Source organism: Trichoplax adhaerens, genomic scaffold, assembly GCF_000150275.1.
Source record: "Trichoplax adhaerens TRIADscaffold_6 genomic scaffold, whole genome shotgun sequence".
NCBI lineage: Eukaryota > Metazoa > Placozoa > Uniplacotomia > Trichoplacea > Trichoplacidae > Trichoplax > Trichoplax adhaerens.
In genome coordinates, this window is record NW_002060948.1 from 5926042 (window position 1) to 5938068 (window position 12027).

General features: G+C 33.0%; 2 protein-coding genes across 2 annotated transcripts in view; one reads left to right on the top strand and one right to left on the bottom strand.

Moving 5' to 3' along the window:
• Window positions 1–5592, top strand: part of TRIADDRAFT_57776 (uncharacterized protein) — a gene marked incomplete at both ends in the record, with an annotated part of 6243 nt that extends 651 nt beyond the window's left edge. The window contains 4 exons of the mRNA XM_002113488.1: window positions 402–596; window positions 2867–2936; window positions 3595–3658; window positions 5480–5592. Coding sequence (XP_002113524.1) covers window positions 402–596; window positions 2867–2936; window positions 3595–3658; window positions 5480–5592 — 442 coding nt within the window. The remainder of the gene's footprint in view (window positions 1–401; window positions 597–2866; window positions 2937–3594; window positions 3659–5479) is intronic.
• A 1106-nt stretch (window positions 5593–6698) lies between these two features.
• On the bottom strand, window positions 6699–9073 carry TRIADDRAFT_64049 (uncharacterized protein; the record flags this gene model as incomplete). Its single annotated transcript, XM_002113853.1, has 4 exons — window positions 6699–6929; window positions 7012–7311; window positions 7650–7712; window positions 8855–9073. The coding sequence occupies 4 exons, from the start codon at window positions 9071–9073 to the stop codon at window positions 6849–6851; spliced, it is 663 nt and encodes a 220-aa protein (XP_002113889.1). The 3' UTR covers window positions 6699–6848.
• Window positions 9074–12027: the final 2954 nt, after the last annotated feature.

The following is a 12027-nucleotide window of genomic DNA, read 5'->3' on the forward strand; positions in this document are numbered from 1 at the left end:
GAACTATCATCGAGTTGAGGAAAGCCTACCCTTGGCAGGCTCAAGTCTGAACTTGTAGGCAACGCTTGGTTGTAGTCAATTCATCGAACCAAATGGATTGAACAACTGTAGACTGTAGAGATGATCCTTGACTAGATTCTTGTTCGAGCTCATTATTGCTCTACGATTCTGAATTCTGTAACAATAAAAAGCATTCTATTTGCTTTAGTCAATGATTTGGTAAGTATTCGATAAGATGGAATGGAACAGTTGTGAAATACATTTATTACAACAAGATTAGTCAATATCGTCATTTTTCAACTTCAGTACCAAATGAAATCTATCCATCAAGGAATGACGCTATGATCGGCATAGGCTACAAATAACCATTGCTTCAATCCATAAATTAAACTCATAATAAGTAAGATGAATTATGAACGAGTAAACTGCTCGGTCAATGACCGGGTGTTGGGCGTTATGAAGTGGGTGAAAATGCTTCGCGAAGTACGAGACTGCAAGCGAGCTGTTGGCGGTTTTCCGCTAAGTGATGGCCAGCTTGGCGTTCGCGATGTTGTTTTAATCTCCTATATCTTGAAGTTTGCGATGAACGACGGACAGTGAGCTTGGCGTTCGCGATGTTGTTTTAATCTCCTATATCTTGGAGTTTGCGATGAACGACGGACAGTGAGCTTTGCGTTGGCGATGGAATTGTTTTCTTTTCTGACCATGCCTTTTCCGTATTCTCCATCTTAATCGATAAATACAATAATAATTATGATCGATTTATTTCGACTCGACTATAACATTCAACATTATATTATCAACAACGCTGTTATGGACTAGAATACTGTATAGTTTTGACATTACAAGTCAGTTGTATTTTCTACATTGCACGCGGGCATTGTACTGTATACGTTGGCCGTTTGGCATATACTGTCCAGCAGAAAGTCTTTTATAGTTAGTTATTTTTCCTATTACAGTAGCCTACAACGACCAGATGCCATTAAAATGCAAATAGACTATTTTTCTTATTCAGCTTCTTTTGAGCGTTAGATGTCAATGAAATTTTTCTCCATTTCCTTTTCTAATTTATGACCAGTATGGGGTAAGAGCTGAGACCTAAGCTACCCTTGGTTGTCTACCCTCATCTTGGGCCAAGCAAAAGTAAGAGACTGCAGCCTGCTTAAAACTATTGCTAACAGCTCCAACCCATTCACTAATAAAACCGCGATTTTTTCGCCAAGATGTAACATCCTTGACACCATTATTTCCATTAGGACAAGTGTTTTAATCTTTCAATTTACCCTTGGAATCTCTATCTCCCTATAGAATTTATTTTTTTTTACACCAAGTTTTGAGTGTAAAATATTATATTTCATGCAACTTGGATTTTTGATAATAAAATGTTGAGGATTGCGGATACTTTTACTCCTTATTATATACTTAATTATACCTATTAAAATCAAAATTTTTAACAATTATTTTATGGAATATATCTTGGGAAATATGAAATGATCATGAGTCTGGGGCATAGAAGTGAAGTAAGCTTTATGTACAATCCAGTTGTATCAAATTCATATCCATTGCATTATTTTATCTTCCAGAACAAGTGGCATTGAAAGTAAAACAAATGTCCTTTTTAAGGTTAAGGACCTGTAGTGATTTCAGCTGATTACAGCAGTTTTTAGGCTAACAACCCGTACACTACAGGACCGTGCCTTACGTCCAATTATATAATAGCTGGCGAGCAGCCAGCTACTAAGGATTGGTAATGAAATTACTCTACCATGTTTAAAAATGAGTTTTCGTTTGAATTTATTATGTGATGACGATTCACGACTCAATACTCTAAACCAAGACTGCGGCAAATAATTTCATCTATACAATTGTTAGTGACGCGTGCAAGGCACTTAATTTTCACATAGAAAGGGTAGTCGCACGATAAACTATAATTAGTTTCTTTTATACGTAATTCAATAGCTAAACAAGTTAAACATCTTAGGTTCGGTTAAAACAGTACGAGTAATCTTGCATCATCTTCATGGCTATTATACAAGGCTCAAATAAACTTGAAGAAAAATAGGAGAATAAACATAGGTCAACTGCTTACGTCCTCCAGGCACTATCAAGTGCCACAATTAAACCGAAAAGTTGTATTAAAATTACTTTTGGCCGATCATTAGTTATAGTTCATTCCACTTATGTCTTTTAGTAATCGCTGAATAATAATCAATATAAATATATGTTTAATTAAAATACCTCAGTACAATACTCTACTTTGTACTAGTAAAATTTACACTTGCATAAAAGAAATTCTCGCTTTGCTTAAGGGCAGGTACACTTACCGGTCGAGTTGAAACATTGGTGTCGCAGGCTAATATCCTTATTGGTATCCTGCAATACATTATACAACTGTGCATGCAGTAATACAAGAAAAACAGGTAAAGGGCATCAACTATGCCAGTGCCACTACAAGCAAATACCATGAAACTTTTTGTTAATTGAAAGGTGGGATGCAGTGTCAAAACTCAAACGAGTCATCCGAAGACTAAATATTTCATTCTTGCTAATGCTACGCCGTAAAGAACTAATCCAACAATAAACGTTATAGTGGTTAGAAGCGAAATCACCAGACGTGACTTTGCCTATCACAAGCAGTATAATCAATAGTTTTAAGAATTCAAAAGCAGAAAAATAAATAGTTTTAAGAAATTCAAAAGCAAACAAATAAATACTTTCGATTTTGAGCTAGCTAAACTTAATGAGATTTAATGCTATCATTGTTCAACGACCAAACGACGACCGGCTAAAAATATAAAAATTGCATATATTCAGTGATATGTCGCCAGCGTCTAACGATCAAATGCCACTGGTCGTTCTCTTACAGGTTTTGTACAGAAAGGGCATTACTTGTAGCAGTGAAACGCCAATCACGTAAAAGTAGCTTAAATTGTAAGGTCAGTTCTAAATTTTCGTGTCAACTATTCATAATTCGCAATTCTACTGAAAGTGTCATAACAAAAATCTCACAGTACTCATATGCTTAACATAATCTATCTATGTCGCGAAGCCTTATTTAATAAAATGCCTTCTCAAAAATTGAACTAGAACTACAGTTTCTCGTCAACTTCACTTTATTACATTAGATTAGGTTCGTCTTACACTTCTAATTAAAGCGTCACAATACAAATCTCACAGTACTAACATACTTAGGGTAATTCATTATTATCTCAGAATCTTAATTTAATAAGCATCTCAATACGATTATTGCTACAATACGTACTGTAAACATCTTCCGCAATTAGACACTTAGGCAATCTTACAATCTAGCATATAATTTCTCTATTTACGTACAATGCTATAATCTTAATCTTATTTAGGACTGCACTACACCTTAATATAAAAATCTCAATACCATTGCCACAGTACGCAATGTAATCATTTCTACAAGTAGACATTTATATACAATTTCACAATCTGACACATTCAATTATTTTTATTTTCGTGGAATCCTATAATTGTAATCTTAAGCTACATTGAAGCTGCGTCACAATCCGCTATTAATGAGATGTAATTCAGTAAAGATTTTATAAAAATCCCAACGTAATTACAAAGAGCTATAAAAAGTTAATCATGGTAAATTACTGCGTTGCTACAGAAGAAGTTGCAATTCTAAAAGGTTCGTAAATCGTAACCTTTAATCAAGATAGAAACAGCGACTGGGGGCTATAGACAGATACGTCTGGTTGCCTCTTGAGAACATCGCTCCCTCGGTCAAGTTGAAATTTTCTTTACGGTACAAGGAGAACAAAACAGATAAACGAATTTTGAATAAGCTGGTATAGATTTGCCTAATAAACAATTGGGATATCCAAACGTTAGTATCTATAGTTCATTATGTGCGAATAGAACTAGACAGATCTGGCTGGAGAACCTTTACTGTATTAGTTGTGAAACTTCAATAGTAGTATACCCTCATAACGGAGCGTTCTTGGTAATATCCTCTTAAGTGGAAGACATTTAAAATAAAACGAAGCAATTATGTCAGTACCAAAGTAGGCCACAATCAGTAATCTCTTCAATCGTTTGAAGAGAGAGATATGTTGCGGAATTTCTAGTCCAAATCTAAAGACTTTGAATATCGTGTCTGTAAATGTAGTACCATAAAGCATAAATCCAAAAATAACTGTAATAACACTTATTAGAACTGAAGGCCAGATGGGCTATTGCCTACCGCAAGCAGTATAATTATTATTTTAAGGATTCAAAATATAGAAGTAGATGCTTTTGATCTTAAATCAGCTTTGCTAAATGCTTTTGCTCTATTTAAAGTCTAAACGTATTTAGATCTTACAATTATACTACATAATAACTCCTATCAAATCGTTTATTGTCGTGTATGCAAGTATAAATGCCATGACAATAAGGCATTAAGCGCCCTTTGAAGGATATTTCTTCGATTTTGGGCAGTACCTTAGCTCTAATTTCGTAAAGATATGACATGTATAGGATCCGGTTAATGACAAACAAATTAAAATCATATTAAAATTATAATCTTTGACTACTTTTCTTACCGGGCGTGCCTATATTTACCTCTTTTACATACAATTCCTAAAATGCTGGTAATAATTATATATATAATAGTCTGTAGTTTGTAGCATCTATTAAGAGCAATAAGAAAAAATGATTTATTTTTAAGTATGTAATGTAAATTTTTAACTTTACAAGTGTAATGGAGACATATGAATCTTGAAATTGAACAAATCAAAAGTAACCCTATCAAAAATAACGAAATGGTTGCCGCTAAACTTAGACGATATCATATAATTATGTGTAATATGTATTACAGATCAACTGTTCTTCCAGTCCGTTTATTTGTCGTTCAGCCAAGTTATAAATAATCAGCTGGCAATAACTGATTCTGCCTCTAATAAACTGTAAATTCGATATTAATTAAATGCAAATTAAACTTATTTGCATATGATTATAATTAACTGTCAATACGGAGTGCTTCGTAAATTACATCTCAAATCATTCCCACAATCAAATTCTCCTTTCATCCCATAAAAATAGCCTATTTCATCAAAAGTTTCACTTGCATTACTGCTTTAAAGTTTTCAAGTTTACTAAACATCGATTACAAATTACATGCTAGTAGCTAATTAGTAAAATCAAAATTAATGAGGGCTATTTTTAAAGTAGAAGCTAAGATTATCTACGGTACTATCTTATTGCGGGAATAATGATGATCTCGCAATAAGTCGATCTAACAATAGTGAATAAAACAGTGTACTACGTAAAATTAGTTGTTGAAACACTGCAGCAAAGATTGTAATTAGACAACATAAGAAGTACGCAGCTAGGCCTCATGCTCTCGGACCGACTTCCCTCCTGCAGGAATCAATCTTATGTAATTTCCTTCCTATTACGATAGCCCAAAATGGCTAGATAGATACCTGTTAGATACCAATAAAATGTATCGACTAATTTTCTTATTTAGTTTCTACGTTCAGAATGACTTTTATGAGTGTGAGATATCAATGCAATCCTTATCAGATTTTCTTTTCCGGCTTCTCTGTTAAGTATGGCCACGGATCGTTAGACCCAAACTAGGCTGGATTGTCATTCCTCATCCTTGATCAATCAAACTTTGATACTTTAGCTTATTACCAGCGACTCTATCTCATCTGCTAATAAAACTTTGCCACCATTTAACCAGAAGCAACATCCTTGACACTACTAATTCCATCCTGACTGGAGCCATCATCTTACTAATTACCCTTAGGACACTTATATCGCTACAAAATCTACTTTCCCACTCTAAGTTTTCAGTATAAAATATTAGATCCTATTCAACTCGAATTTTTGACAATTATTTGTTGAGGATAACCGATGCTTTACATGGATAAGATTTTTCATATTTCTTTTTAATATATCTTGCAACGTTAAAAGACTATGAATTTAGATACAGATGTAAAGTAAATTTACAGATTGTTCTGCTGTATCTACTTCATCTTTAGTGCATTTACTTTATCCTTTAAAACTGGTAACATTAAACTAAAGCAAATATCCTATTTAATAAACGGTAGAGCTTTAAATCGAATCATTTACTAGCTAGTTGTTCACTAGCTACTGCTAACAGGTAATGAAATCATTCTACCGCATTTAAAATAAGAGCTAGCTTGTGAGTGACGATGTTGAAATATGCAGCCATCGATTATATAATAGCGACTCACAGCCCATATGCTAAACAAAGACGGCAATAACAGATTTTCAAGTATGCATATAACGGTAAATACCTCATGCATGCTAGACCCCTAACGTACAAATTTCGTAAGAAAGGGTAGTCACTCATTAAACTTTAATTAATTATTTTAATTGATAATACGACGGCTGAACAAGGTAAACATCCTAGGCTCGATTGAAAGAGTAAAAGTAGCCCTTATATAATCTCCCTGGTCATGGTACAAAACACAAGCTAATTCAGAGAGCATAGGAGAATCAAGATAGACTTAAGCTCGTACAGCTCATTACACCCTACATGTAAAAAATTAAATCAGACTAGCTTGCACAACGCTACATAAAATGGAGCCATTATGAGATTTTTCAAATAGCTAGTAAAAATTTATCCAAAAATTAAGGAATCATTTTTTAGATTACTTAGTGTTTCTCATGAACTGCAGTAGTAAAGAGAAAAAACTTGCAAAACGTTACCTTTACTTTATCTGAAGTCGAAAACACAACAAACTACTGGAGTAAATACGCATAAAAAAGATATCGCCACGTTTACAAAATAACATCTAGGACTATCAAAGTGCTGATTAATCGCTGATTAATTCCTTTATGTACTCTACTATCAAGTGGCATATTTAAACTGAATAGTTATTTTGTAAATTATTATTGGCCGGTAGATAGTTATAGTTCATTCCACTAGAGTCTTGCAGCATTTGCTATGAAATAATAAAACTGGATCAATATATGTATGTACATATAAAGTAAATTCTCGCTTTACTTAGAAATAGGTACACTTACCGGTCGAATTGAAACATTAACATCGTGGGTTAACGTTTGTTTTGGCATCCTACAATACATTATAGAACTATGCATGCTGTAGTACAAGAAAAAGAGGTAAATGGCAGCAACTACGCCAGTACCACAATAACCAAAAATCAATTGAGTATTAGATGGTTTAAAGAATGGGAAAATTTGCACAATTGCAAAGAGCCATCCAAGGACTAATTTTTTCATATTCACTAATGCTACTCCACAAAGAGCCAATCCAGCAATAACCGTAAGGATGGTAAAAATCGAAAACACCAGATGAGTTGTTGCCTGCCAGAATCAGTATAATAAAGTAGCTTTAAGGACTCAATAGCAGAAAAATAAATACTTTAAGCTTTAAGTTAGCTTAACTACATTATCATTAATGCTAGTTACTACGGAATTTACCACATTTCCCGTTACTAATGTCTGCTAAGTGGTTTATCAGTGCGCAATGAGGTCGTAAATGCAGTAGTAATAAGGCTTTTAAATAACCTTTTGTAAACTTAACTTTATTGCTAACTTAGACGTTGTATTAGCTTTCTTTTGTTATTAATATGTAATTATTTATTAGATTTAGTAAATAATAAGACAACATTAATCAATACAAAATTATAATCTGTTCTTACCGCGCAGTGTCTATATTCACCATTTCTGTATGCACAGATTCCTATGATGCTAGTGATAAAAAGCTGTAACATTCGTTAATAAGAGCAATGAGAATAATCGACTCGTTTATACGAAATGTACGATCGAATTTTAAACTTTACTAGAATAATTAATTAGCGTAAATTTTTGCCTTAAAGTATACCGCATTCAGCTATGATAAGAGCAATAAAATGCATGTACACTAGTCTAATTTGATGCCACCTTATTAATTGTAAAAGTATGATAGCCACTAGCTTTAGTTAGCCAAGAAACTATGGGCGCGCAAGCTGTATGATAACCATTTTCTTATCGGAATACTGTATAAGTATCAATTTTTCAACTTCATATTAGAAGCTAGGTCAGAAAATGAACGCTTTTACTTCTATTTACGAGTATACGCGCAAACGCCTACTGTGATACATACTAATGTATAGTAAGGCAAAAACAATGATACATAATTCTTTGCAGCAGGAAATAGGTTTAACTGGTTAAGTACGACTTCAATAATAAATTGTAAGATGATGATACCAGCCCTTAGGAGACTAGTAGCATCAAAGATCTTGCATTCAAGCGTTTAAATAGTCGACTTTTATTAGTGAGTAAAATAGAGACGATATATGTAGCCAATGATCTACGCCTCGGTATATTTAGGTGGTTTAAAATAGTCGAGGGCTAGGGAGAATAAATTGATAAACATCTTTATCAAATGTTGTAACGACGGATATAAAAGGCTAACTCTTTATTAGGAGTGTAGTCTGAGATCTAGCTGTTTATAGATTACGTTGTTTAGGTTAGCTCCTGTAATATTCTACGATAATTTTAAGTAATCGACTATTTTTTATTTGCTAATATTATGAGGCGATTCATTGAGTGACCTTTCTATAGTAGGGATAAAAATAGTACTTTATGAAAGTAGGCATAGTTCAAGTGATATTCAGACCTACTTATGCGGATAAATTAATATAAATGCAAAATTGTTCAAATATATATATATATTCACTGTCTTGAATTAGCCTAGTTCAGTTAACTTTCATCCCTTCAGGCTACTTTTTCTGTGTTCTAAACTTTCACTTTCAAACGTTTGTTTGGGATTTTAGTTTAACAAGGGATGTTTCTGATTCAGGTAAGTGCCATGCTAACGTAAAATAATACTTGTAGAGTATTTAGACTGTTACAACCGACTCACCATACCAGGAACCCAAAACCAATGATAACCTTCAACCATCCCGATGGTAAAAGGACCAACTTTATCAGGTAAGATTAATCCGGCTACTCCGACACCAGCGATAATAATAGAGAATACCAGAGAAGCAATGGATAAACTACAAATAACTTTTAACGAATTGCTCCATTCTGCATTAGCAGAGTTTTGAAATTTCATAACGGGTGCTGGTATTTGATTCATAATTGCAATTTTTCGGTACTAACTTGACGATTGAAAGGAGAACGTGACGACCGATCTAGTTTATCTTAACTTTAAGAATAGTCTGATTCTTCTGAAATTTATGCGTACACTAACAATAGCACGCTCATAAAAATAAAATCAACTCACGTGGCTGTTAAAAGTGTTATTCATAACGCTTGTAAGCCAATCTTTTAAAAGTTCATCTTACTTTCTAGTTACAGTTGTAAACAAAAGATTTTCATTACAATATAAAAAATAATGATATGCAATGCGGGATAGGCCTTGGAAAAATATAATTTACAAGAAGTATTTTCCATCCTTTTTATCTTTTGCTATTTGTATGACACTTATTGACATTACTTTATAAACATTGCATTCTTCTAGAAATTATGAGTTTCTGTAAGTCACATAAGTACGGTAATAATTAAAAACATGACCCAAATTATGGTTTGCAAGTACGTATTAACCGAGATTGCGGTACTTTTTCGCTATCAAGCCGACAGCCATAATAGAATTGATATATAATTAGGGTATTTTGGGTTTAAACACCTTACAGTGGTAACGTTGGTGAAATTTCTATCTGCTAATAAATATCGTAACTACCGCTTTCAACGGCAAACTCTTCGAGCTAGCAAAACTAAAGTACTGTAACGCCTAACTACTGAAATTAGCTGAAATTATTACAAGTACTTATTCCTTTCATAGCTTAATCAGTGGAGCGAGTGAACCTAAGTGAGTGACTATAATTATAATTTTAATTAAATAAAAGTACTATTACATTTCGTACCACAAACTCATGCAGCAGGTAGTATGTATCTTACCAGAAATATAATCGCACACTGTCTCGTTAGGTTTACGAACAAGGCCGTGAGCATTTGGTGCATGTTATTGTACTGACTATAAGAACTTCACAAAGTGGATTTAATATGCTTCTCTGATGTATAAGATACAATGAGTAATTTCAAGAAAGTCTTTTTAATAGCAAAACAATTGTTTAATTGAATAGGGACTGTAATAGAGTTTAAAATATCACATGATTTATTTTACACCATTTCCGCGCCGAAAAATAATACTACGAGTAGCTTTCTTGAAGTCAATTTTGGCTATTATCTCATAATCTTAAAATTTTTAAAAAGGAGGAATTTAAAGAATATAGCTGATCTACTGTATCTTTGCAGTCTCAATAGGCTTACTTCTAGACAATGTCGGCAAGCAACGATTTCTATTATTAGTTGTCTTTTGATATAATTTTCTTTGTCAACGTGTACGAATGGCGAATGTCTGAATAGATTCATTGACTACCAAAAGGAATTACTGGCACTCAACTATTAGTTTTATTTTTCACGAATAGTGGTAGTAGGCTTTGATTTAATTGATTAAAACATATATACATCTAAACTAAAAGTCACAATAGTACAAAGGCTAAATCGGCATTCATTTGCTTAATTCTTTATACAAGGATTAGTCTTACCCAAAATTTTTATAAAAAGCTTGATTGGCTAACTCTTGCGGTATTTAAAGAATAAATTATACTGTACTAATTTGATTACACATCTGCTAGTTATTGACGATATAATGGTCATTTTTCGATCTCGAGCTGCAATTAAATTACTTATATTGATTTGCAGATTGCACATAGTATACTATTCTAAAAGATAAATCCTGTAATAGTACCTATAACTATCAACAGCAGTGTTGCATTAGTTCTATAGTATTAATAGGATAAATGCAGTTCAATTACATGCTTAGAAATTTTCAAGAAAATGCAGAAGAATGTACTTATAGTATACTGTACTGTAAGCATAGAAATTGAAAGGCACCACTTGTTATTTTTGGATCGAGTTTTCAAAACTAGCGACAAGCGGAATCGTGTATAAGATCGTATGATGATAATTATGCAAGTTTTCCACCGTATTTTATGATATTTCCTTTCGAAATTGTTCGATCAATTAAACTGATTTCTAACTGTAGTTTAGAAAAATGATTTTACTTTCGTATGTGCTTCTAAATGAAATCTCTGATAAAATAGGGCAAACAGATACTGTAGATTTCGTAATACCACTAGGGCTATACAAATATTTGGAAAATTACACGTAAACTATCTCATTCGCTATTAGACACCAATTTAAAATTTAAAAGTATTTTGAAGTCCCGAGCTATAAAATATGACTATTTACTAAATTCATGCTCCTATGTACTTTATTATTGTTAAATATGCAAAAAACTGTCCGATGTCCACTACCTATCGTAGCCCGAGAACTTATTTCAGCTTGAACCTTCATTGAATATAATTACACAGTAAGCCCAAACTATTATATGCAGTGCGAGTACAGTTGACAGGCCTTCCTATTTGCAAGCAATGTGCCGGCATGTACATTATACAATAACTGCAGTATCTTAAAAAATATAGAATGATCTGGAACTAAGAACCAAAATTACTGGGCATAAATACATATGGATCACTGTATCATGAAGAATTAAAATATACCAACAATCGGAGAAATCAGTGGCAGATTAGAAGTTGATTTATAGAATTTCCTTTATTTTTTAGACCGGATAGTAGAAATACTTAATTAATACTGTAATAAAGGACTAAAAGTAGAGTCCTTTATAGCTTTTAGTATGTAACTAGTATTATTTTACTATAGAAAATACCTATAAAGTGATAGTGTCTTTATGTTTTACCCTGCCAAATCATCATGTCGCCATATTTTCTTCTTCATTATTTTACATAGTATTATATAGATTGCTATAGAAGTAGCCGTAGAGCAATTGCCTAACCTGAAGTAAGGGTGTTAGATAGTCTATTCAAAATGTAAATGAATTTGACTTAGTAACAAAACCCTATCCGTAGAGAAAGGGGATTTATAACATGACAGTCAAGTGTTGTGATGTAGTCTATAATCGTACAGTTACCGTACAACCTGACGCTAAAACATTAACTGTCAATACTA